Genomic DNA, 27,785 nt, shown 5'->3' on the forward strand with positions numbered 1-27,785 from the left:
GAAGAAGAGGAGCCTTTCGTGTGAGAGGCTGCCATATACAAAAACAACAAACATTACATGGCGTCAGGCAATGTGCTAAGGCGTAAGAGCGTAATGTATGGCTAAATTATGAAGATGTGTCTGAAGCTGCGACAGATATATTTCATTATTATTATGATTTAGCTAACCATCTTTGAATAGATGGCCAACGACTGCGCTTTTGTATCAGGAGTAAAGTTAGCTTGCTCGCTAACTGGCTAGCAGCCAACCAGTAAGCGCGAGTCCCTACGGAGGGTGGTCCGTGTCCTCCCGTGATTCCGGACGCCTGGGACTGGATTCCAGTGCTGGATTCCGACGACCCTCTTTGGTAGCCACTTCTAGCTAACCTTAGCTACCTCACAAGCAGTTTTGCATTGTGTCGCTCATAACTCACTGACAATGTAAAATATCATGGGGACGGAGACACGGGATCTGGTGAGTATCACAAATGCATGGGAAGGTAAGCTAACGTAACGGTTCTAGGCTCTGCTAGTGTGGTGACTGGTGTCGCTTTCAAAATAACAGCAAATCCGCTACGCTAGCTAACGTTCAATACTCGCTTGCTGGCTAACTGGTTATAACTAACTAGCTACTAGCAACGTGCAAAGTTTGTATTTAGCTGTTCTGTTAATGGCAAGTTAGCTAGCCATAGCAAAAAGAGTTAACGTTAGCTAGTTAGTTAGCGATTGTCTGCGGATAGTTAGAATTGTTTTGATAGCTACTAGCTAGCTGCTCGCTCACCGTTTCCTGGCATTTAGCTATATATGCGTTTTCTTATTCGTTAAAATGATCTGCTAAACGTGATTCAGTTGAGATTTTTGCTGATTAGTAAACTAGGAACAGAGCAGCACCCATAGACAGAATAACTGCGATGATGATTAGCTATGAATATCTATCTAGAAAATTTATTAAAGTGTAACTAGTAACTATTTGAATATGTTTGAAATTCAAATCAATGAGTTTTTGTCATATTGACAGAACCCGAATCTTCTACAGTGTGGGGGTGACACGTTGTCAGATTACTACATAACCTCTGGCTCTGACTGTTGTCACTTTACAAAATGTGAATAATTAATGTACCTTTCTTAGAGACATAAATAATTGGATCCTTAGTAACACTAGTCTCATATGAAAAGCACATTCCTCAAGTTGTCACTGTGCCATGGACATAAATGAAATAATCTCTTCTCTACCTGCCAGCACAGCTTTTTTTAGCCTGTTTGGTTACTGCTGTATGTGACTGCAATATGTATTTGGCAGATTTTTGATTGCAAGTTATTGCCTAATGCCTATCTTGCAGAGTTTTAGATTTTTGACTCTGTACATATGGTGCTGTAACCAGAATGCAACACTGATGTGACATATAGGCAAAACTAGAGCATCTTTCATCCTATGTTGAAATGTAACCTCTTTGTAAAATATTTTTAGCAATGTAGTCCATCTCACTGAAGTTGCATTGCTTGTTTGAACCGTTTCTAGGTTCCCGGCTTGTGAGCAAGGTAATCAGACAACCCCATCTTCTTCACCCTTCTCCACCTATTCCAGGTGGGGGAGAGGATGGCCTCCCTCCTCCATGTCCCCCTGCTGGGCTTGCTGCTGGTGGCCCCTGGGTGTTGGGCAGGAGACTGTAAGGGCCACAGACAGGTGCTGAGGGGCCCCCCAGGGTACGTCACAGACGGGCCAGGGAACTACTCTGTAAACGGGAACTGCGAGTGGCTCATCAAAGGTGAGTGAGACACTGGTGGGAAAACTGAGTGCTGTGATGACAGTGTGTGTTGATAGATTAGTTGTCATGGTTGAATGTCAGTTTAATGTGAATACATGGATCTCAAGATATGCCAAGGAAATTCCTGTGTAGAGCAAATTAAGTAAACTCTAAATTATCAGACTGACATTTATTTCCTGTATTCTCTCCAAGCCCCCAGCAGCAATTACCGTATCGTCCTGAACTTCACCTTCATGGAGACAGAATGCACCTACGATTACCTGTTCGTCTACGATGGAGACTCCTACCAGAGCCCTCTACTGGCCAGTCTGAGTGGCACCACCCTGCCGCAGCCCATAGAAGCCAAGTCTGGCAAGGTAACCACATCATTATCTATGGAAGGTGGAACTAGACATGTTCTGAGATGTCAGATATCAACCTCCGACTGCTGGGGATTTGAGTGGGGAAACTTTTCATACCAGCAGTAAATGGATGGATGGATGGATTGACGGGTTTCTATGGCCTCAATTTGATTTCAGCACACATAATTCAGAGTGACAGCTAGAGGTTTCTGACTCGAAGTTGTCATTGCCCCCTTCACATCCTTTCTCTCTTCTCCTCCCTCCAGATGCTGCTCCACCTCTTCAGCGATGCCAACTACAACCTCCTGGGCTTCAATGCCACCTACTCGTTCTCTGTGTGCCCTGGAGCCTGCGGAGGTCACGGGCGCTGTGACACTGCCTCATCCCTGTGCCAGTGCCACCTGGGCTGGGGAGGAGCCGACTGTACCACCCCTCTGTGTCCCCAGGCCTGCATCCTGCATGGCACCTGTGACAAGGTAAGAAGAGGAAGGGATAATTTATTATCCACATTGGAAACTGTGCAGGCTTTAGACAACATACAGACAAGATGTTGGTTTATTACAGTGCAATAAAACAAAGGTTGGGATGAGTTAGGCGATGATGGAAAGTGGACAGCCAACAGATGCTGGAGACAGCTAGCTGAGGGAACCTATGTACAAGGCTACCTAAGGAGTTTAATTATTAAGCAGGGTATACATTTGAGTTCAAACACAGAAGGGGAAACCAGCACAGCAGCAACATAAATAGGGGTTGAATGACCCTCCTTTCCTTTACATATTGTAATATCATTGATTGCTGATTTCTCTCACACTTTCTTTCTTTCTCCTTCTTTCTCTTCCTCTCTCAGAGAGGAGAGCGTTGTCTCTGCAGCTCGGACTTCCTGGGCCAGAGCTGTCAGTTGGGTCTCCGTGATGACAGTGGGGCGGGGCAGTGGTGGCAGGTGAGCGGGGGCTACCCCTACACTCCCCCCCGGACCGGCTCTGCTGGGGTCTACCTGTCCTCCACTGGAGCCATGTACCTGTTTGGAGGTGAGGGATAGAACACTGAACAACTGTGTTTAAAAAAAATAAATATATATATATATATAGTGGTGGATCCCATTGTACAAATATTTTACATGCCCAAGGTATACCAATACTGTATACTATTCTAATTCAGGTGTTGTTAGTTAGGAGGGTGTTGTTAGTCAGGATGTTAGGGTTGATTTGTTTTCACTTTATGTGCTGATTCATTGTCTAACTGGACCCGGTACCGACCCACTCAGGAGTATTGTTTGGCTTGGTTAACATTAACCCAGTTTAGATGAGGCGAGTAGCAGTACACGGCTTCACAGAAGACCTTGACCTTATTGCTGTTGGACAACTGGCTCTGCATAGTAATCATTGTGGCTTTCAATGCATGTCATGATGTAATTGGTTAACTGGTTCTGTATGGTTGGTGCTGTTTGATATTTCAGGGTTTGACTTGAACCGAGCTCTGGGGGACCTGGTTAAATACAACTTCAGCTTGAACCAGTGGGAGAACAGATCTTATGGACACTCCCCAGTAAGTGCCTGCCGCATGCCAGAAATGTCAGACTGTTCTATTTTAGTTATTCTTTCCTGTGTTTATCTTATGCTTTGATATTCTATTCAAGATCCCAGCAAAATTCGGATTTTCATTTATCTGACTTTCATTTAACTACATGTCCAGCCCTTATATTTAGCCTCACAATATTTTCAAGACAACCAGGGCTACAAGTAGAACACAAAACAATTTGACATAAACAGTTGCATTCATGAGTTTTATTGGCAAATGTCAATTTAAAAAATAAGGTCTGCCAAAGCAAAAACCTGATAAAAATGAATTTATATGAATGCTGGAAGTACAGAAATGGTTTGCTCATTGGGAAATTAATATCCAACTAGTCAGTGACAACTGTTTGGTGTTTGTGACAGCAACTATGTGAGCTTATTACAGTATTATAGACACGATGTCCTGGGATTTCCTATGATCTTCTATGTAGAAGAACCCCTTACCTTCTAACGACTCTTGTGTATCTTGTGAGTCTCATAGACCAAAATATGTTACATGTGCATGTTCGTGTGAGTCTCAGCTTTTAATAGTTTGTAGCTCAAACCGTTTGGACTCTACAGACATTTTTGTATAAAAGACCCGGCCCAGGGCCCCTTCGGGATCCGCCATTGTCTCACAAACACCACTCTAGCTTCGCCCCCATTATTCACACAGACTAATAGGGGTTAGTTAAAAACACGCCGGCGATGCGGTGGGACTCACTGGACTAAACCAATGCTCCTAAACATCTCTCTTTCCCTCCCTCTCCTGTGAACCCCTTTCTACATCTCTCCCTATCTTACTGTCTCACTCTCACCCCTCCTTTCTTCTTGTTCCCACTTCCTCTCATCCTTCCCTTTCTTCCTCCTGCCCACCCCATCCCAACTGTCATCTCTCTTCTTATCACCCCCCTCTTCCTCTCTCCCTTCTTTCTTTCCCCCCTCCCTCTGTCAGGCGGCTCGTCACTCCCACACGGCAGTCGAGTGGAAGGGGAACATGGTGATCTTCGGAGGAGAGCTCGCGGGAGCCGCTTTAGCCAGCGACGTCTGGATGTACCGCCCAATCCAGGATGACTGGCAGCAGCTCGGCCAATCCCATTCGCACGGGGCACCGAGAGTGGCCAACCATGCAGCAGCTGTAGTGGACAACTATCTCTACATATTTGGAGGTAAATAAGTAATTGAAATGCAATGTTGTTACCTGAATTTGTAGAATATTTTTTTACTGCAAACATGACTTTACAGGTGTGTGTATATGCAGTGAAAACTTCTTGCAGAGTATGTTTCTAAACACTTCTCCATTAATGTGGATGCTACCATGATTACGGATAATCCTGAATGAATCGTGAATAATGATGAGTGAGAAAGTTAGAGGCATAAGTGCTAACCTCCCCTATTATTGTAATGGTAAGAGGTTAGCAAGTCTTGGGGGTATGATATTTGTGCGTCTGTAACTTTCTCAGTCTTACGCTGTACTGTTAGATTTTAGATTCCAAAAAGCAAGTCCTGCAGGCTCTAGTTTTTTCTTGTCTTGATTATTGTCCAGTCAAGTGCTGCAAAGAAAGACCTACAGTGAGGGAAAAAAGTATTTGATCGCCTGCTGATTTTGTACGTTTGCCCACTGACAAAGACATGATCAGTCTTTAATTTTAATGGTAGGTTTATTTGAACAGTGCGAGACAGAATAACAACAACAAAAGTTTTGAGGCTGACGTTTGGCAACTCAAAACTTCAGCTCCCTCCACAGATTTTCTATGGGATTAAGGTCTGGAGACTGGCTAGGCCACTCCAGGACCTTAATGTGCTTTTTCTTGAGCCACTCCTTTGTTGCCTTGGCCGTGTGTTTTGGGTCATTGTCATGCTGGAATACCCATCCACGACCCATTTTCAATGCCCTGGCTGAGGGAAGGAGGTTCTCACCCAAGATTTGACGGTACATGGCCCCGTCCATCGTCCCTTTGATGCGGTGAAGTTGTCCTGTCCCCTTAGCAGAAAAACACCCCCAAAGCATAATGTTTCCACCTCCATGTTTGACGGTGGGGATGGTGTTCTTGGGGTCATAGGCAGCATTCCTCCTCCTCCAAACATGGCGAGTTGAGTTGATGCCAAAGAGCTCAATTTTGGTCTCATCTGACCACAACACTTTCACCCAGTTCTCCTCTGAATCATTCAGATGTTCATTGGCAAACTTCAGACGGGCATGTATATGTGCTTTCTTGAGCAGGGGGACCTTGCGGGCGCTGCAGGATTTCAGTCCTTCACGGCGTAGTGTGTTACCAATTGTTTTCTTGGTGACTATGGTCCCAGCTGCCTTGAGATCATTGACAAGATCCTCCTGTGTAGTTCTGGGCTGATTCCTCACTGTTCTCATGATCATTGCAACTCCACGAGGTGAGATCTTGCATGGAGCCCCAGGCCGTGGGAGATTGACAGTTATTTTGTGTTTCTTCCATTTGTGAATAATCCCACCAACTGTTGTCACCTTCTCACCAAGCTGCTTGGCGATGGTCTTGTAGCCCATTCCAGCCTTGTGTAGGTCTACAATCTTGTTCCTGACATCCTTGGAGAGCTCTTTGGTCTTGGCCATGGTGGAGCATTTGGAATCTGATTGATTGCTTCTGTGGACAGGTGTCTTTTATACAGGTAACAAGCTGAGAGTGTGCTCCTAATCTCAGCTCGTTACCTGTATAAAAGACACCTGGGAGCCAGAAATCTTTCTGATTGAGAGGGGGTCAAATACTTATTTCCCTCATTAAAATGCAAATCAATTTATAACATTTTTGTCATGCATTTTTCTGGATTTTTCAAATATTTATTTTCTCACTGTTCAAATAAACCTACCATTACAATTATAGACTGATCATGTCTTTGTCAGTGGGCAAACGTACAAAATCAGCAGGGGATCAAATACTTTTTTCCCTCACTGTAGTTAAGCTGCAGCTGGCCCAGAACAGAGTGCCACATCTTGCTCTTCATTGTAATCAGAGGGCTAATATAAATACTATGCATGGCAGTCTTTCTTGGCTAAGAGTTGAGGAGAGACTGACTGCATCACTTAATATTTTTTATAAGAAACATGAATGTGTTGAAAATTTCAAATTGTTTTTGTTGTCAACCTACACACAGCTCTGACACTTACCCCACTAGACATGCCACCAGGGGTCTTTTCACAGTCCCCAAATCCAGAACAAATTCAAGAAAGCGTACAGTATTATATAGAGACATTATTGCATGGAACTCCCTTCCATCTCATATTGGCAAATAAACAGCAAACCTGGTTTCAAAAACAGACAAAGCAACACCTCTCCCCTATTTGACCTTGATATTTTGTGTGTATGTATTGATATGTAGGCTATGTGTGCTGTTTTTAAATCTATCTAGTTCTGTCCTTGAGCTGTTCTTGTCCGGGTTTGGCCTACCCCGACGCTGGGCCAATTGTGCCGGGCCAATCACGGCCGTATTGTGATACAGCCTGGAATCGAACCAGGGTCTGTAGTGACGCCTCTAGCACTGAGATGCAGTGCTTAGACCGCTGCACCACTCGGGAGACCGTTTACATACAGGACCAGTCAAAAGTTTGGACACACCTACTCATTCAAGGGTTTATCTTAATTTTTACTATTTTAGACATTGTAGAATAATAGTGAAGACATCAAAACTATGAAATAATACATATGGAATCATGTAGTAATCAAAAAAGTGTTAAACAAATCAAAATATATTTGAGATTCTTCAAAGTAGCCACCCTTTGCCTTGATGACAGCTTTGCACACTCTTGGCATTCTCTCAACCAGCTTCACCTGGAATGCTTTTCCAACAGTCTTGAAGGAGTTCCCACATATGCTGAGCAATTGTTGGCTGCTTTTCCTTCACTCTGCGGTCCAATTCATCCCAAACCATCTCAACTGGGTTGAGGTCAGGTGATTGTGGAGGTCATCTGATGCAGCACTGCATCACTCTCCTTCTTGGTCAAATAGCCCTTACACAGCCTGGAGGTGTGTTGGATCATTGTCCTGTTGAAAAACAAATGATAATCCCACTAAGCGCAAACCAGATGGGATGGCGTATTGCTGCAGAATGCTGTGGTAGCCATGCTGGTTAAGTGTGCCTTGATTTCTAAATAAATCACCCACAGTGTCACCAACAAACCACCCCCACGCCATCACACCACCTCCTCCATGCTTCACGGTGGGAACCACACATGCGGAGATCATCCGTTCACCTACTCTGCGTCTCACAAAGACACGGCTGTTGGAACTAAAAATCTTAAATTTGGACTCGTCAGACCAAAGGACAGATTTCCACCGGTCTAATGTCCATTGCTCGTGTTTCTTGGCCCAAGCAAATTTATTGTTCTTATTGGTGTCCTTTAGTGGTGGTTTCTTTGCAGCAATTCGACCATGAAGGCCGGATTCACACAGTCCCCTCTGAACAGTTGATGTTGAGATGTGTCTGTTACTTGAACTCTGTGAAGCATTTATTTGGGCTGCAATTTCTGATGCTGGTATCTCTAATGAACTTATCCTCTGCAGCATAGGTAACTCTGGGTCTTTCTTTCCTGTGACGGTCCTTATGAGAGCGAGTTTCATCATAGCGCTTGATGGTTTTTGCGACTGCACTTGAAGAAACTTTCAAAGTTCTTGAAATGTTCCGTATTGACTGACCTTCATGTCTTAAAGTAATGATGGACTGTCATTTCTCTTTGCTTATTTGAGCTGTTCTTGCCATAATATGGACTTGGTCTTTTACCAAATAGGGCTATCTTCTGTATACCCACCCCTACCTTGTCACAACACAACTGATTGGCTCAAACGCATTAAGGAAAGAAATTCCACAAATTAACTTTTAACAAGGCACACCTGTTAATTAACATGAACTTGGTTGAGAAAATGCCAAGAGTGTGCAAAGCTGTCATCAAGGCAAAGGGTGGATACTTTGAAGAATCTCAAATATATTTTGATTTGTTTAACACTTTTTTTGTTACTACATGATTCCATATGTGTTATTTCATAGTTCTGATGTCTTCACTATTATTCTACAATGTAAAAAAAAATAAAGAAAAACCCTTGAATGAGTAGGTGTGTCCCAACTTTTGACTGGCACTGTAAGTATTCAGACCCTTTGCTATGAGACTCGAAATTGAGCTCAGGTGGATCCTGTTTACATTGATCATCCTTGAGGTGTTTCTACAACTTAAGAAGGAACATGACAGCCCGCTTGGAGTTTGCCAAAAGGCACCTAAAGGACTCTCAGACCATGCGAAACAAGATTCTCTGGTCTGATGAAACCAAGATTGAACTCTTTGGCCTGAATGCCAAGCGTCACGTCTGGAGGAAACCTGCCACCATCCCTACGTTGAAGCATGGTGGTGGCAGCAGCATGCTGTGGGGATGTTTTTCAGTGGCAGGGACTGGGAGACTAGGCAGGAAAGATTAAACGGAGCAAAGTACAGAGAGATCCTTGATGAAAACCTGCGCCAGAGCACTCAGGACCTCAGACTGGGGCGAAGGTTCACCTTCCAACAGGACAATGACCCTAAGCACACAGCCAAGACAACACAGGAGTGGCTTCGGGACAAGTCTCTGAATGTCTTTGAGGCCCAGCCAGAGCCCGGACTTGAACCAGATCGAACATCTTTGGAAAGACCTGAAAATAGCTGTGCAGCAATGCTCCCCATCCAACCTGACAGAGCTTGAGAAGATCTGCAGAGAAGATTGGGAGAAACTCCCCAAATACAGGTGTGCCAAGCTTGTAGCGTCATACCAAGAAGACTCGAGGCTGTAATCGCTGCCAAAGGTGCTTCAACAAAGTACTGAGTAAAAGGTCTGAATACTTATGTAAATGTAATATTTCAGTTTTTTTTTTTTTTTATACATTTGCAAACATTTCTAAAAAACAGTTTTTGCTTTGGTATTGTGTGTAGATTGATGAGGGGGGAAAACAATGTAATACATTTTAGAATAAGGCTGTAACGTAACAAAATGTAGAAAAAGTCAAGGGGTTTGAATACTTTCCGAATACACTGTATGTCATGTTTTGTGTGGACGCCAGGAAGAGTAGATGCTGCTTTTGCAACAACTAATGGGGATCCTAATAAAATACCACTTTATTCACGATTCATTCAGGACTAGCAGTAATCATGGTAGCATCCATGTTAATGTAGAAGTTTTTAGAAACATTATGTTCTTATTTACAATAAAAGTGACTCTAAAATGACACTACATTATTTAACATTCATTTATATTGGGCACACTAATCTGAAACACAACCAAAACAAACAGCAAATGCATCCAACACGTTTGTAGAGTCACAAGCTTGATGTAATCATTGTGTACTAGGAATATGGGACCAGATACTAAACTTTTTGACTACTTTAATACACATGTAAGGGAATTATGTGCAAAAAGTGCTGTTCTTTCTAAACGGTTCACCCGATATGGATTAAAATACCCTCATATTAAAGCTGATAGTCTGCACTTTAACCTCATAGTCCATTGTATCATTTCAAATCCAAAGTGCTGGAGTACAGCACCAAAACAACAACAAAAAATATGTCACTCTCTCAATACTTCACTGTATCTATTCCAAGATGCCGCCTATCCGTTTTGAATAAGTACTCTTGTAATCTGTTCTATACATATAGTAGGAACAAAGTTTTTCTCCTCTCCCATCTGCAGGTCGTACGGAAGAGGACATGTTCTCGTCATCACTGTATCGGTTTGGTCTGCGGGGGTCTGGGGTGTGGGAAGTGGTGCAGCCCACCGGTGGGAAGCCCCCCGCCACAGCAGGTCACTCCATGGTGTTCCACCCCCCGTCCCGGGCCCTGCTGGTCTACGGGGGCCACAGGCCTACCACCGCCAGGTACAGTTGGAGGAGGGGATTGTGGGACTGTCTTGTGTTTATTTTCCAAGTTAAAGTACACACTGAGAGTACACATTGAGTCGTGTGTGTGTGTGTGTTTGGTGCTATTTGGTCATGGAAGAACAGGTTCTCGCTAGGTTCTTGGCTTCTCCAAGGTTCAGTGTCCATGTGATTCCCAATACTGTTTGGTATCTGTTTGTGTCTCAGCATGTGTCTGTGTGTTAATGTTTGAGAGTGTTTCTATAGTCTCTCAAATCATCTGCTTCCTTCCTGCCTCTCTCTCCCCCTCAGGTTCAGTGTACGTGTGAACTCCACGGATGTATTCCACGTGGACCGGAGGTTCTGGACCTCGTTCCGCTCCCGTTTCCCAGCCACAGGCCCCAGGGAGAGAGCCTTCCACTCAGCCACCGTCATCGGCAACTACATGGTGGTCTATGGTGAGGGGACAGATGATAGAGATGGAGATGGTCATCACAGAGAATAAAGGATAGGGATGGAGACCTCTTGAATGGATTCATACAATTGTTTGCTGTCCAGCCCCTTTACCGTCTAATATCGCTCCTATTCTCCCTATTCCATCTCTCCCCCCTCTCAGGGGGAATGTGCACATCCACTACCAGGAGGAGAAGTGTTATGATGAGGGAATCTTCTTCTACCACCTGGGCTGTCACCAGTGGGTGTCTGCTGGGGAGAGCCTCCAGCACAGTGAGTCCCTACACACGCACACATTCTCACTTGCTCATACAGACATATTCATGTTGCTTTATGTTGAATCATCTCTCTCTCTTTCCCTTCAGGAGGAGAGGCTGTGAGAGGGCGGTACTCCCATGTAGCTGCTGTGATGGAGGGCAGGGTGCTGCTGGTTGCCGGGGGTTACAGTGGTATTGCCCGTGGAGACCTGGTGGCGTACAAAGTTCCTCTTTTCGTGAGTAGCGACCCAGGAGACCGGGTGAGTCAAGAAGTAAGGAGGAGAGAAGGAGGGAGGGATGGAGAGTTTATTAAGGAATATTATTGCATGGTGGACAGAGGTATATTGAAAGGGGGAGAGGTGGATGGTTGAAACTGCAATGCTCTCATCTCCTGAAGCACAATGTTTTTCAGTGATACAGTTTTTTGGGGGTTGAATGCAGGATTTGTAAACAGTTTATTTCTTGTGCACAATTTTTGGTTAGTTCACAGTATAGTGTGGTGCAGATCTCTCCAACCCTGTTCCTGGAGCGCTACCCTCCTGTAGGTTTTCGCTCCAACCCCAGTTGTAACTAACCTGATTTATCTTATCAACCAGCTAATTATTAGTATCAGGTGCCCTAGATTAGGGTTAGAGCGAAAACCTACAGGACGGTAGCTCTCCAGGAACAGCGTTGGAGAACCCTGCTGTGGTGTGTGTATCTTTGTCTGACTGTGTGTTTCTGTGTGTGTCAGGACGCTGTGTGTGCCGAGGCACCAGACGAGAGCGTGTGTCTGAAGAACCCAGAATGCAGCTGGTGTGAGGGCCGCTGTCGGGAGTACCAACCCACCAACCCGGTAACACACCTATCCAACACCCTACTTTTTCCATCCCTTTTTCTCCATCTTCAACCCAAACCTCATCCATCTGTCCTCCCTATTCACCTTCTCCTAAGAACCTAACATGACCATGGATAAAAACAATGTTTAACCTGAGTTCCCTGTTGTATAAAAACAGTGTTTAACTGTCTCTCTCCAGTGTGGCAGCACAGGGTGCCTGGGCCTGGCCCGCTTCCTTTCTGACTGCCAGTCCTGCCTGGTGTTCAGTGGGGCTCCAGGTTCCCTGCCCCGCGCCCCCGGTGACTTCGGCTGGTGTGTCCAGAACGAGTCCTGCCTACCTGTGTCAGGTGAGATGCACAGAGGGAGGGAGGAGAGGAAATAAAAATATAAAAAGCTGAAATGCATGGGAGATAGAAGACATGAGGGACCACATGAGAAACAAAAATACTGAGCTCTCCCTCCCTCTCGGTATTGCAGATCAAAGTGCTTGCCGTGTGGACCAGATCTCAGGGGCGTACGGCTGGTGGGGGGAGCGTACCCGTTTCCTCACCTCAATCCTTTCCTGTCGCACTGAGAACTATGTCCCGGGACTGCACCTGCTCACCTTCCAGCACCCCCGCAATGACTCCCAGCCTGACAAGGTACAGAGGCCCCGCGAAGTAGGGTTGTCACGATACCAACATCGCGATACTACGATAACTGATTTTCCATAGCAAAAAGTTAAACACAAAGCAGACTCTTTGGTCCTTTAAAAACTTACTGTACATACAGTGAGGGAAAAAAGTATTTGATCCCCTGCTGATTTTGTACGTTTGCCCACTGACAAAGAAATGATCAGTCTATAATTTTAATGGTAGGTTTATTTGAACAGTGAGAGACAGAATAACAACAAAAAAATCCAGAAAAACGCATGTCAAAAATTATATAAATTGATTTGCATTTTAATGAGGGAAAGAAGTATTTAACCCCTCTGCAAAACATTACTTAGTACTTGGTGGCAAAACCCTTGTTGCCAATCACAGAGGTCAGACGTTTCTTGTAGTTGGCCACCAGGTTTGCACACATCTCAGGAGGGATTCTGTCCCACTCCTCTTTGCAGATCTTCTCCAAGTCATTAAGGTTTCGAGGCTGGCGTTTGGCAACTCGAACCTTCAGCTCCCTCCACAGATTTTCTATGGGATTAAGGTCTGGAGACTGGCTAGGCCACTCCAGGACCTTAATGTGCTTCTTCTTGAGCCACTCCTTTGTTGCCTTGGCTGTGTGTTTTGGGTCATTGTCATGCTGGAATACCCATCCACGACCCATTTTCAGTGCCCTGGCTGAGGGAAGGAGGTTCTCACCCAAGATTTGAAGGTACATGGCCCCGTCCATCGTCCCTTTGATGCGGTAAAGTTGTCCTGTCCCCTTAGCAGAAAAACACCCCCAAAGCATAATGTTTCCACCTCAATGTTTGAGGATTTTCTTAGCTTTCTCTGCCTTTACATTTGACTTCTGTACCTTGCTGTGAGACGTGCCACTCCTAATGTCGGTTGGAACACCTCCATCCCCCTTGAACCTCCACCCCTTCAGGTGTCCATACTGCGCAGCACCTCCATCATCCTCAGCCCCACCACAGAGATGGACGTCACCCTGCAGTTCCGGGGCTTCATCCACCCCCTGTGGGGTGCGCCTCCACCTGCACCCCCTCCCACCGAGACAGTCTCCATGTGGGCCCGGATACAGAGGCTACACTTTGAGGCCCGCATGGCTGCTGGACCCAATTCCCTGCAACTGGTGAGAGAGGGAGAGAGAGAGGAAGATGGGTGCTTACATTACACGTTTTTGAGAGATACGAGTAGAGCCAGACAGTCATTTGTTTTTACTGAACTCTCTCCCTCCCTCCTCCTCCTACCCTCAGAAGGAGGTGGTAGGTCGCTGGGCAGCTCACCAGGAGAAGGAGACGAAGCTGCTGTCCCGTCCTGACATGGGTCGTCTGTTTCCCAACCTGACCCGAGGGAACCGATACCTGGTCCAGGCCGAGGGATACCTCAACAACTCAGGCTCTGGACAGACCAGTGAGATGGCCCTGACCTGGAATAGAACCACCCTGCCCGGCGGAAGTGTGAGTACCAGCTGACAATTACAGATGTTATAAACAAAAGGTTTATACTGTAATACTAAGGCTCAATACCCTTAACATCAATACTGAAGAAGTTTGTTTCTCCCACTGTCTCTCTATCCCTTTTTTCCTCCTTTCTTTCTCTCTGTAGGAGATTTCCTTCCTGTTCTTGGAGCCGTACCGTTCTGGCTCTTGCTCGGGGTACCAGTCATGCTTGGCGTGTCTGTCAGACCAGTCCTGTGGCTGGTGTCCGTCTCTGGGCCGCTGTCTGTTCCGTGCACTGCCTGACCTGGAGCCCTGCCCGGAGGACCAGGGGGAAGGGGAGTGCCACCTGCTGCTGGCCCCACCGCAATGCACCCTCTGTGAGGAGTACAGGGATTGCTCCGCCTGCACTCAGGTAATAAACATACAAAACACCTCACTGCCATTAGCTTCATAAAACATTTTATATTTTTATTACTCCACTTATAGATCTAGTAGACCTTTGACCTTTATGATCTTTGGCCGACAGGACCCCTACTGTGAGTGGCAGATAAACTCCAGCAAGAAGGGTGACTACCAATGCAGCCGACGGGGGAGACTGGAAGGATCCATTCGCGACCCAGGGGGGTGCCCTAAAGTCTGCAACCAGTGAGTACCCACTGTCGGGCTGATCGTAATATAATGTTGCTTGGGGCAATTACTCATACACTATGCAACTCTCTCACACTCTCTCTCTCCCCCGGTAACAGGAGGAGGACGTGTGGGGAGTGTTTGTCTAACTCCAGTCAGTGTGCGTGGTGTGAGTCGGCCCAGGCCTGCTTCTACTTCGCGGCCTACCTCACCAAGTACCCCTACGGAGAGTGCAGGGACTGGTATGACAGGTAAACCATTAGAACCAATGAGCTGAACTCCTGTAGTCAACAACGAAACTTGGAACCGTTTAGAATGGAGATTTAATCGTATTTCCCTTTTCTCTTTGCAATCTATTATGTACCAACAACGTGCAATAACCTTCTCTGTCTTCCTCCCTCTCCCTCCATTCCCTGTCTCCATCCCTCTCTCCCCCTCTCCAGTGTCCACTCAGTGCCCCAGTGTAAGCAGTGCTCAGCTCTGGTCACCTGTACAGACTGTCTCCAGACGTTCCAGTGTGGCTGGTGTGGAGACTACAACAACCCCACCATCGGCAGGTGTCTAAGAGGAGACTGGGCAGGGATGGACGACCCCTCTGTGTATAACTGCAGTGTGGCTGTGGCTGAAGTACGGGCTACCAGGTATAATGACCAGCAAACCACCCACACTTCAAAATGCTTACTTACCCAGGTTTGACTTCAACTGAGGACAAGCCCACAAAACGGGCTGTGGTGATGAAAAAAAATAATTAACTGAGCAGGTCAAGTGTAAGTAATGCCTAAGTCCAATGGACCTGCCTGTGGAGTTACCATGTCAATACCAGACCACCTCTCTGCATTAGGAGATAATACTGAACCTTGTTATTCCTCCTCCCCCTCTAGTCCTGAGCCCCAGACCTTGGCCCCCCTGCGGCCCATGGAGATGGAGCTGGAGCTGGAGCACCTGGAGGAGGGGGAGAGGGATGCAGTCTGGTCCTACCCCACCTGTCCCGATGTGGAGGAGTGCAGGCTGGGCCTCCACAGCTGCCACCCCTTCGCCACCTGCGTCAACACCCCCACCTCCTACGAGTGCCACTGTGAGAGGGGCTACACCGGGGACGGCACCCTGCACTGCAACCAGACGTGAGCCTCTCTCTCTCTCTCTCTCTCTGTTTCACTCCCTGTCACTCTTTCTTTTCCTCCATCTCTCTCATCCTCCCTATCATGACAAGCCCTTGTTCTGTCTACTAGCTTTTATAATATCTGGTTCTCTGGATAACTCCATTCTCCTAAAGCTGACCTCTCTCTCTCTGCTCCAGTTGTTATAATGAGTGTCGTGAGGGCCAGTGCAGTGGCAGCCCGCGGTTCGAGTGTGAGTGTTCCCTGGGCTGGACATCTGACCCAGCCACCCTGGTGCTGAGCGGGGTGGAGTGTGACGTGGACTGTGGCTGTAACTTCCACAGCACCTGTATCACCGCCCCAGGCATCTGTGATCACTGCCAGGGTGAGACAGACATACAATATCAACCAGTTACAGCAACACACCAAGATGACCAGAAAAACAACATATTTTATTCATTTCATAAGACATAATTTTTTCTCATTAGTTCATGCTCTCTCCGTTCTCCGTTCTCCTTAGATTGGACAACGGGTCCCCAGTGTGAGCACTGTCGACCAGGGAGTTTTGGTTCTGCACTGGGCGGGGGCTGTGTGCCCTGCCAGTGCAACGGCCATGGAGACCCCCTCCAGGGCTACTGCCACAATCAGACAGGCCAATGCTTCTGCACACACCACACCCAGGGACCACACTGTGAATCCTGCCTGCCCGGATACTACGGAGACCCCAGGTGAGGGGGACAGACAATGGGCTCTGGATGGATGGATTTATTTTTTGCAGGATCTGTTTTATAGAACAGTATGTGTACTGTGCGCATCAGCAACTAGTTGAATCTGAATGATTGAATTTCTCTCACTTAATGCATATCACTTATCCAACTCTCACTCTCTCCCTCAGGAATAATGGCACCTGTTTCCGTCAGTGTCAGGGGCGCTCTGTGATCCTGTCCCACCAGTCACCCCTCTCTGAGCTCCCCATCTCGTCCTCCCTGGGGTGGCGAGGGGGCGTTGGGGGGAAGGGGGGACTCTCCCACTGTCTGTGGGTCCTGTCTGTCTCTGAGAACCTGGCCCCCTGTGTGCCGGGCGAGCTGTGCCCTCCTGTGGCTCTCACCCTGCACCCAGACTCTCACACACAGTGCACTGTGAGTACTGACCACACACACACACACACTAACTCCTACAACACAGACTGATGTTTATTGTGCTGTAGTGAACAGAGCCACTAGTGTTCCCATGGCCTGAGATGTCCTTTCTGTCTCTCACATACAGAGCTCCTACGTTTACGTGTTTGACGGCCTGCCTCGTTTCTTGAGCAATGGGGTGGTGCACTCAGACCACAACCTGATTGGAGCGTTCTGTGGGACGACCCGGACTCAGCCAATCACTGTGGAGGCCACTTCAGGTTACCCTAGCGATTTGTTTGTTTGTTTATTAAAACTTCTGGTCATTTTTTAAAATGTTTTAAAATAAAGTTTTTCTCCTACTTATTTTCTGACTGTAAATATCATGAGTAGTATTGAAAGATTCCCTCTCTGATTCCTCTGTTCTCTCTCTCTCTCCCAGGTGTGATCTCTGTCTACTTTGAGGCCAACGTCTCGTCCGACAACCCTCAGGGTTTCAACGCCTCCTTCTGGGTGCGACGCTGTCGAGAGGGTTCTGAGGCAGGCGAGGATGGGTCACCGGTGTGCCAGGGAGGGGCGCAGTGCAGCGGGGGGCTGTGCCAGTGTCCTCAGGGGTACGGGGGGCCGTACTGCGACAGGCCCCTCTGTCCCGAGGACTGTGGGCTAGCAGAGGTCCGAGGCTCCTGCAACTTGGTGAGTGCAAGACTGTGTGAATGCAAATTGTTGTTTTTGTTGGTGTTTTTATGTTTTCCTCTTTGCTTATCCTGGTCCTATATATTGGAGTCTCATGTGTGTCTCTAATGTTAACTCTCTCTGTCTCTCTGTGTGTGTGTGTTTTAGTCTCTGGGAGTGTGTGTGTGTGCAGACGGTTGGGGCGGCTCGGACTGCTCCACTCCTCTGGACTCCAGTAGCCTAGTTTGGGAAACCCTACTGTACACACAGCTCACAGCGGTAAGAACCAGGACACACACACACACATATATAAAAACACTCCCACCACAGTGTCACAGTGTCACTTCCCCCTCCCTCCACAGAATCAGGCCCACAGGTTCCTCCACCGGATGGGCCATTCTCTAGTGTCTGGGCCCCAGGGGAACCTCTGGATGTATGGAGGCCTCTCTCTCTCAGAGGGCATTCTGGGAAACGTCTACAGGTGGGGGGATGACTTTAATGGTGTTGTTTTTAGTAGCGTTCATTTAAAGATGCCTTTTATGAGACAGCGATTTCTTTTTATAATTGTCTGAAATTACCAGTAACTCATATCAGTTAGTTTGTCTGTATGTCTCTCTCTCTTTCCTCTCTGTGTTGATTGGTGGGTTCATGTCCTCTCTCTGTGTTGGTTGGTGGGTTCAGGTACTCTGTGTTGGAGCGGCGCTGGACTCAGATGCTGACCAGCTCAGTGGAGGAAGGCTCCACCCCCAGCCCACGCTACCACCATGCCTCTGCCCTTCTGGCCAGTCACCAGCCTCTCTCCGGCGCCCAGGGAGCCACTCACAACCTCATGCTGGTGGTGGGCGGTGTCACGCAGAAGGGCGTCGCCCTGGATACGTGGAGCCTCAACCTCAGCAGTCTGGTGTGGAGACAGCACAAGGTCAGAGTTGGTTTGTTTGGTTTTAGCAATCCACCATCTTGCTTTACTTGGGAAAATATATGAACAACAAAACACTAAACATAAAATATTGGTAGTTAACGGTCAGCCTACACCCCACGATTCAATTTACTATAGACTTGTTCTATGTAACCAATTAGTCTGTGTCCTCTCCCCCCACAGAGCTCAGTGCTGCCACCGGTGGCAGGTCATACTCTAACGGTGCGTCGGGACTCCTCTATGCTGCTCATCGGAGGTTATTCTCCAGAGAACGGCTTCAACCACCACCTGCTGGAGTTCAACATCCACTCTGGCAACTGGACCGTTGCCTCCCACACCGGCACGCCTCCTACAGGTCAGAAGGACCTATCTCCACCTGCACTCATTAGCAACGTATTGGCATTAACTCACTTTGTACCTGCAATTCTGGAAAGTCCCTACTCACCTTTCGCGGAACCTCTGTCCCACTAAATATGCATAGAATATAAAGATTGAGGTGCATCCATTCTGGTTGGAGCAAAGTGTCATTTCTGACAACATGAACCGCAAACTCCTGTCCCTTATGATGTTGCATAATTTACCAGTCTGTTGATTAACCCTTAACCCTCCCATGTTGCCTCCTGACTGACTCCTGTGTGTCCTGTCCTCTCTTCAGGTCTGTATGGCCATTCTGCTGTGTACCACGAGCAGACGGACGCCGTGTACGTGTTTGGAGGCTACCGCTTCCACGTGGAGACAGTGGAGCCCTCAGGAGAGCTCTACAGTCTCTACTATCCCAACCTCACCTGGTCCCTACTGGTCCCCTCACAGGGGAATAAGGTAGGTACTACTACAGCAGCTCTACCACGAGAACATGCTTCTTTCACAACTAGCTTACCGGTATTTCAATCGTTTTTACATGGTCCCAGGCTGGCCTTAATTGATGACATCGTCATTATATCGGAACATTTATTTTTCTTATATTAACGCTCTGTCTCTTTTCTCTCTCCCCAGCCCCTGTCTCGTTTCTTCCACGCTGCAGCCCTGATAAAAGACACCATGGTGATCGTGGGAGGGAGGACAGGAGAGGAGGACTACAGCAACACAGTGTCTCTGTACCAGATCAACTGTAACACCTGGATACAGCCAGGTAACTGTCTGACTTACACTACATGGGGCTGGCCAAAACACTGCATATATGCTCAGTTTGATGATGATATGGAGATGATTCTAAAGTTTCTCCCTATCTCTCAGACTCGGCGGTGGGCGAGCCAGTTAACCGTTCAGTGTCTCTGGCCATGGCGGGCTGGGGTGGGCGGCTGTTCCTCTCTGGGGGGTTCAACGGGGTCACCCTGGGGCGTCTTCTCACCCTTACCCTTCCCTCTGACCCCTGTGCCCTGCTGCCCACGCCCGAGGCCTGCAACACCACCACAGGCAGCTGTGTCTGGTGCAGGGGCACCTGCGCCTCCTCTGATACCGCTGAGAGGTACAGCTATGGTTGTTATGGAAATGACTTATCTGTCGTTTCCAAGTTGTTGACTGTGTCTTTCTTTTATTTTGGAGGTGTTTCTTGGGGTTGTTACTTTGTGTAATCATATTTATTATTGACAAACTATCCCTTCTCTCCCCCTCTCTATGGTGTTTTGTCCCTCTCTCTCAGACTGGGCTGTTCAATTGGTCAGTCTCCCTGCTCCCCCACCCCTCGTCTACCAGACCAGTGTCGAAGACTGAAGACCTGCAGCGAGTGTCTGGCACGCCACCCCAGGACCTTCTCTAGCCCCTCACAGGTAATACACATTTCCGCACACAAACACCAGCCCAGACAGTACCCCCCCCCCCCACACACACACACACACACACACACACAGACACACTGCTAACCTCCCCCTCTCTGTCAGTCCCAGTCTGCTCTGCAGTGTAAGTGGTGTACAAACTGTCCAGAGGGAGCATGCATCAGCAGTACTGTCAGCTGCACCTCAGAACACGACTGCAGGATCAACCAGAGAGAGATCTTCCTGTCCAGCAACTGTACTGAGACCAGCTGTGAGGCCTCCGACTGCCCCAAGTGCACCGCCTCAGGGAAGTGCATGTGGACACGCCAGTTCAAACGCACTGGTGAGGGACACCTCCATTCACCTTCTATTGCTAGCGACAGAAGTCTTAGCTTGACCACTAGACTAAGTTGTGGCTGAATAACTGAGAACCACTCTCTTACATCTTGTGTTGCGGTTCCTTCAGGGGAGACCAGGCGCATCCTGAGTGTAAACCCCACCTACGACTGGACGTGCTTCAGCTACGCCCTGCTCAACGTGTCCCCCATGCAGGTGGAGTCCTCCCCCCCTCTACCCTGCCCGCCCCCCTGTTACCACCTCAGCACCTGCAGCCTCTGCCTGGGCTCCCGGGGCTCAGATGGGGGCTGGCAGCACTGTGTGTGGAGCATGGCACTGCAGCAGGTAAGACAGAGACAGACTGAGTGTGTCTCGTGTGGGTGGTGGGGTGGGTGGGTGTGTGGGTGGCTGGCGGGGTAGGGGCATATCTGTGTCTTATTTTTTCCTGAAAATATATTTCTGCATTGTAGCTTCAAAAACAAATGAATGAGAATATATGTCTGCCCTCCCTTCCCCCGCTCCTCTCCTCCAGTGTGTGAGTCCATCCTTCATGCCTCTGCGCTGTGAGGCGGGTCAGTGTGGTCGTCTGCTGTCTGGTGGGGACTCCTGCTCCCCACAGTGCGCCCAGCTCACCCAGTGCTCCCAGTGCATCGCATGGCCCCAGTGTGGCTGGTGTGCTGCCCGCGGGGGCAATGGGGCTGGACGCTGCCAGCAGGGAGGCCTCGACGGTGAGGGGAACAGAATTGAATAGACCTTTTGAATATTGTTTTATAGGCTAGAATAATAGATCCTCATCCAGTATGTGTATGTGTGTGTGTGTGTGTGTATTATGATTAAAATATAACAAAGCTTTATAGAATATAACTTTATTGTCCAACATTTAGGGTTATATTCTCTACTCTACTGTGTTAGGTGTGAGTGAGGGAGTGTGTCCCCAGAGGAACAGCAGCTGGTCATTCCTCCACTGCCCAGAGGAAGATGAGTGTGCCAACGGCCACCACCACTGTAACAGCACCCAGGACTGCCATGACCTGACCCAGGGATACCACTGTACCTGCAAGCAGGGCTACGTTCTCAGCCGGTAGGAAGGAACACGTCACAATCATCATCATTAATGGCAGAAGAAGTAGCACTTGGATACCTCAGCAGCTATACACACACACAACCTCATCATCATGACATCATCATCACAATCATCAGTAATACCACCTGTCCTGCAAACAGGGCTACATATTCAGTATGTATACATACATAGTATCCTGAAAAGGTTCTACAGCTGTACCATTGAGAGCATATTGACTGGCTGCATCACTGCTTGGTATGGCAATAGCACCGCCCTCGATCGCATGGCGCTACAGAGGGTTGTGCAGACAGCCCAGTACATCATTGGGGCCGAGCTCCTTGCCATCCAGCACATCTAAATCAGGCGGTGGGAAAAGAAGGCCCGAAAAATTGTCAAAAACCCCAACCACCCAAGCCATAGACTATTCTCTCTGCTGCCGTATGGCAAGAGGTACCGGTGCATCAAGTCTGACACCAACAGGCTCTTGAACAGCTTCTATCCCCAAACAATACGACTGATAAATAGCTAACAAAATAGCTACACAAACTGAGTTTCCCTTGTATCTTTATTGACCTTTTATTTCAATATTTGCACTGTCTCTATGCACACTCATAGGGCCCTACATACTCACACACGGTCACTCCAACACACACACAAACACTCACTCCATCATCTGCTCACTCACACATAATATGCACATGCATTTATACTGACTACACACACGCACACCCACTCACATACAAGCTGCTGCTACTCTGTTTATCTTATATCCTGTTGCCTAGTCCCCCTATCCCTTTACATATCCACCTCCATCACTCCAGTATCCCTGCACATGTAAATATGGAATTGGAACTAACTTTTTAAATATTTCCTGTATATAGTATCCTTACTTTATTGTGTATTTCATATTTCCTCTTATTTCTTGTGTGTTTTATTCTAGTAATTCATTGATTATTGCATTGTTGGGTTTTGAGTTTGCTAGAAAGGCATTTCACTGTACTTGTGCATGTGACATTAAAACTTGAAACTTGAGAACAAACAGGGCTACATATTCAGCAGGTATACATACATGCATACATAGTATCCGTTTAAGTTTCTCCTCTTTCTCTGTACTCCCTCCCTGCAGTGTGTCAGGCCAGTGTGAGCCGGTGTGTGCTCAGGGTTGTGTCAACGGGACGTGTGTGTCCCCGGGAGTGTGTCAGTGTCACTTTGGCTTCGTGGGGGACAACTGCTCGTCTCAGTGTCGCTGTAACAAACACAGCAACTGCAAAGGAGTGTCTGAGCCTGACAAGTGTCTGGAGTGTAGAAACAACACCATGGTGAGTGGGGCACACACACACACACACACACACACACAACGTACCAGTCAAAAGTTTGGACACACCTACTCATTCCAGGGTTTTTCTTTATTTTTAAGATTTTCTACATTGTAGAATAATAGTGAAGACATCAAAACTATGAAATAACACATATAGAATCATGTAGTAACAAAAAAAGTGTTAAACAAATCAAAATATATTATATATTTGAGATTCTTCAAAGTAGCCACCCTTTGCCTTGATGACAGCTTTGCACACTCTTGGCATTCTCTCAACCAACTTCATGTTAATTAACAGGTGTGCCTTGGTTAAAAGTTAATTTGTGGAATTTCTTTCCTTAATGCGTTTGAGCCAATCAGTTGTGTTGTGACAAGGTAGGGGTGGGTATACAGAAGATAGCCCTATTTGGTAAAAGACCAAGTCCATATTATGGCAAGAACAGCTCAAATAAGCAAAGAGAAACGACAGTCCATCATTACTTTAAGACATGAAGGTCAGTCAATCCGGAAAATTTCAAGAACTTTGAAAGTTTCTTCAAGTGCAGTCGCAAAAACCATCAAGCGCTATGATGAAACTGGCCACAGGAAAGAAAGTCCCAGAGTTACCTCTGCTGCAGAGGATAAGTTCATTAGAGTTACCAGCCTCAGAAATTGCAGCCCAAATAAATGCTTTACAGAGTTCAAGTAACAGACACATCTCAAAATCAACTGTTCAGATGAGACTGTGTGAATCATGCCTTCATGGTCTAATTGCTTCAAAGAAACCACTGCTAAAGGACACCAATAAGAAGAAGATACTTGCTTGGGCCAAGAAACACGAGCAAAGGACATTAGACCGGTGGAAATCTGTCCTTTGGTCTGATGAGATTTTTGGTTCCAAGTTGGTGAACGGATATCTCTGCATGTGTGGTTCCCACTGTGAAGCATGGAGGAGGTGGTGTGGGGGTGCTTTGCTGGTGAAACTGTCTGTGATTTATTTAGAATTCAAGGCACACTTAACCAGCATGGCTACCACAGCATTATGCAGCGATACGCCATCCCATCTGGTTTGGGCTTAGTGGGACTATCATTTGTTTTTCAACAGGACAATGACCCAACACACGTCCAGGCTGTATAAGGGCTATTTGACCAAAAAGGAGAGTGATGGAGTGCTGCGTCAGATAACCTGGCCTCCACAATCACCCGACCTCAACCCAATTGAGATGATTTTGGATGAGTTGGACCGCAGCGTGAAGGAAAAGCAGCCAACAAGTGCTCAGCATATGTGGGAACTCCTTCAAGACTGTTGGAAAAGTGTTCCAGGTGAAGCTGGTTGAGAGAATGCCAAGAGTGTGCAAAGCTGTCATCAAGGCAAAGGGTGGCTACTTTGAAGAATCTGAAATATAAAATATATTTTGATTTGTTTAATACTTTTTTGGTTACTACATGATTCCATATGTGTTATTTCATAGTTTTGATGTCTTCAATATTATTCTACAACGTAGAAAATAGTAAAAATAAAGAAAAACCCTTGAATGTACTGTATACACACACACACAGTATTTCAGCACATCAACTGTAAGATTATGCATGTCACAGCCCAATGTGTTTCTTGAGTGCCAAAACACTAGTGACACACTGGTGCTGATCCCAGGTCAGATTCTCTGTTCACTCAGTGCATCATATACTGATGATTGCGGTTTGTGCCTCTCTCTCCTGTTCCAGGGTGATCACTGTGAGAAGTGTAAGCCCCTGTATGTGGGGTCGGCGGTGGGTGGGGGGACGTGCCGCCCCTGTCGGGAGTTCTGCAGGGGGAACAGCGCTGTGTGTCTGTCCCGGGACGAACACAAGAGGGCGGTAGACCACCCCCAAGACCACCCTCTGGACCAAGACAGCGTAAGTGGCTCACTGTCTGTTTTTGTTCATTTATATGTTCTCTCTATCTTGCTTTGAGTTTATTAATGGATTACTTTGGATCTGATCAACAGCATCTTTTGTGGTCATATCAGGATTTATGTGCTAGCTAGAAACTCACTGTGTAGGAACAGGAATACCATCTTGGATGTCATTTAACTGCATTTCTTTTGTTGAACTCCCTCTCCTTCCCTTTATCAGATTGTTCAGTGGGTGTCGGAGGGTCCTACAGAGGACGCAGCGGTTTGTGTGAGCTGCCAGAACAACAGCGTGGGGGACAAGTGTGAGAGCTGCCTTAGCGGCTACTTCCTACTGCAGGGGAAGTGTGACAAGTGAGTAGTGATTCCTTTCAAATTAACCTCTAGCCACATCTAATTCACTTGTAATTAAAGGATGAAATTGATGAAAGGGACATGGAGCAATATTGTGGTGTTCACACCCATCTGATTCTTGAGTTTTCCAGACTGTGCACTTCAGAAGAGTGTTCTTGATGAAGGGGTGATTCTGTAAAAATCACTTTGGAGGGCTGAATCCCACAGAAAGCTGAAATGCTATTTGTTCCTCCCACCTGCAGGTGTCAGTGTAACGGCCATGCTGACACGTGTAATGAACATGACGGCACAGGCTGCCCCTGTCAGAACAACACAGAGACCTCTTCCTGCCTCAGCAGCCCGCAGAGCGACAGGAAGGACTGCTACAGAACACAGGTATGGATAGGACTGGTGCAGTCACTAGGCTCAGTTTACAAGCAGGTATACTGATACAGCAGAGGGAGAACTGAATAAGGATACCTTGAATTTCCTGGTTGTAAAGACCACATCCATATACGGGCAATAAGCACAGTACTTAAATGCACTTGTATTTCTTGTTTCTTCTCCCTCTCTGGAATCCTCCTCGCAGTGCGCCAAGTGCAAAGACTCCTTCAACGGCACACCGGTAAACGGGCGCCAGTGCTACCGGCAGTTCAACGTGGACAATGAGTGCTGCTTCGACCCCACCTCCCAGACAAACTGCTTCCACGACCCCACCATCCGCAATCTGCCCAAGGGACGCACCGTCTTCTTCGCTGCCCAGCCAAAGTTCACCAACGTGGACATCCGGGTCACCATCGACGTGACCTTCGGGGAGGTGGAGGTGTACGTGTCCAACTCCCACGACACCTTTATTGTAGAAGTGGACCGCCACACAGGCATCCACGCCATCAAGATCGAGGACGAGTCAGCGGCCCGAGGTGGGGTGAGCGGGGGGGATAAGGAGACGCATCCATCACCTATGAAGGTGTATGCCAACTCCTCATCCAGTCTGGGTGGGCCCATGCTCCTCAACACCCCCCTGCAGCTCCACGCCAAGCCCCAGGGGGCAGAGAGGGAGGTACGGGAGGCCAGGACGGAGGGGCTGATCTCTTACATCACGGTGTGGAAGCCCCAGACGGTGCTGATCGTTCGAGGTGTCCGTGACCGCGTGGTCATCACCTTCCCCCATGAGGTCCATTCCCTGAAGTCCAGCCGCTTCTACATCGCCCTGCGCGGGGTAGGCACCAACGAGAGACAGGGCGAGTCCCAGGGCCTGCTCTTCCTCCGCCAGGACCAGGCCCACATCGACCTGTTCGTCTTCTTCTCTGTTTTCTTCTCCTGCTTCTTCCTCTTCCTCTCCGTCTGTGTCCTCCTCTGGAAGATTAAGCAGTTCATGGACTTCCGCCGAGAGCAGAGGCGTCATATCCAGGAAATGACCAAGATGGCGTCCAGGCCCTTCGCCAAGCTCACTGTCTATTTGGAGCCAGAGGAGCCCCAGCTCATCTACCTGCCCTCCACAGGGGGCGGAGGGGTGGGGGGCAGTGCCGTGTCCCTGGCCCATGCACGCACAGGCAAGCTGGGGGGCATTGTAGTTGGCCAGAGGGGGAGAGCTGGAGCCGTCTCCTACAAACACGAGCCAGGCTCCGGCCCCACCATCCACCACCACCACCTTACCTTGGGCGGAGGGGGCAACAGTGGGCAGCACCTGCCCCTGCATTACCTCAACACCCACCACTATGTCCCCACCACCGCCAACACCACAGCCTCGCACCACCACCACCCGTCCTCCCACAGTGGGTACCAGCACTTCTGCCGCTCCGACCCCTTCCTGTCCCAGCTCTTGGGCTTCTCCTACTCCACCTTCAAAGTGGGGCCCATCACCCTGGAGCCCACGGACGACGGCATGGCCGGGGTGGCCACCGTCCTCATCCAGCTGCCGGGGGGCATCCTGGCCCCTAACCGCGCCTGCCTGGGGTCCGCCCTGGTCACTCTACGGCAGAACCTCCAGGAGTACTGTGGTCACGGCAATGGAGGGGGACACCCCGGAGCGGGAGGGGTGCGCAAAGGCCTGCTAGGGCATCAGCACCTCACCACCATGGCTATGTAGAGAAGGGGGGAAAGATAGAGAGGGGTATGTGGTAGTAAGATGTTAAGGGGTTAGAAGAGAGATAGGGAGTTACATGAAAAAGGCCATAAAGGAGGAAGTTATATAAGAGCCCGTTGAAGTTGATATGATCGTGCCTGTATATACACTGTTTCAATATTGAGTGTATTTTATTCAGTTATGTATCACTATATTTCAAACGCTACACGTGACCAAGCCAGCTGTCTCTAGAATGCACTACAACTACACGTTATATCAGCTCAACGATTCAGTTGCATCCTGTCTTCGTCCACTATCGACGTATGAGTGCAGTCGACAACCAGACACATAGAGACTTTTGTTGCACTGTCGTTTTTGGAATTACCAATAAAAGTAGGGATGATAACTACTGGGGTTGGAACCAGCATGTGCTTTATACCCCAAAAAGTGACAATCAAATATTGCCATTAAAAACAGGAGACAAGGCTCAGTCTGCCTCAATGTGCAAAATCAAATTGACGGAATAGGGG

At 47.8% G+C, this 27,785-nt stretch overlaps 1 protein-coding gene across 1 annotated transcript; it reads left to right on the forward strand.

Moving 5' to 3' along the window:
* Positions 1-27,785, forward strand: LOC121585363 (multiple epidermal growth factor-like domains protein 8). The gene is made up of 43 exons (XM_045225986.1): positions 1-453; positions 1,564-1,744; positions 1,937-2,100; positions 2,352-2,561; positions 2,933-3,113; positions 3,542-3,630; positions 4,594-4,807; positions 10,316-10,499; positions 10,791-10,936; positions 11,037-11,204; positions 11,297-11,448; positions 11,922-12,023; positions 12,205-12,352; positions 12,483-12,646; positions 13,575-13,778; positions 13,903-14,106; positions 14,255-14,500; positions 14,615-14,733; positions 14,835-14,966; positions 15,159-15,356; positions 15,597-15,836; positions 16,013-16,197; positions 16,333-16,540; positions 16,708-16,951; positions 17,079-17,211; positions 17,373-17,623; positions 17,771-17,881; positions 17,965-18,083; positions 18,284-18,521; positions 18,702-18,873; positions 19,174-19,337; positions 19,512-19,647; positions 19,752-19,983; positions 20,158-20,284; positions 20,396-20,612; positions 20,736-20,950; positions 21,138-21,333; positions 21,518-21,686; positions 22,795-22,987; positions 24,691-24,861; positions 25,081-25,211; positions 25,454-25,586; positions 25,780-27,785. The coding sequence occupies exons 1-43, from the start codon at positions 430-432 to the stop codon at positions 27,277-27,279; spliced, it is 8,715 nt and encodes a 2,904-aa protein (XP_045081921.1). The 5' UTR covers positions 1-429; the 3' UTR covers positions 27,280-27,785.

This window comes from Coregonus clupeaformis, chromosome 17 (assembly GCF_020615455.1).
Source record: "Coregonus clupeaformis isolate EN_2021a chromosome 17, ASM2061545v1, whole genome shotgun sequence".
Classification (NCBI taxonomy): domain Eukaryota; kingdom Metazoa; phylum Chordata; class Actinopteri; order Salmoniformes; family Salmonidae; genus Coregonus; species Coregonus clupeaformis.

Bases quoted from the DNA above. Each gene is read 5' to 3' on its own strand.
- LOC121585363 (XM_045225986.1), top strand. From the start codon at position 430: ATGGGGACGGAGACACGGGATCTG. The intron at 12,647-13,574 runs GTACAGAGGCCC...CCACCCCTTCAG, and splicing joins ATGACTCCCAGCCTGACAAG to GTGTCCATACTGCGCAGCAC. The intron at 16,541-16,707 runs GTGAGGGGGACA...TCTCTCCCTCAG, and splicing joins GGATACTACGGAGACCCCAG to GAATAATGGCACCTGTTTCC.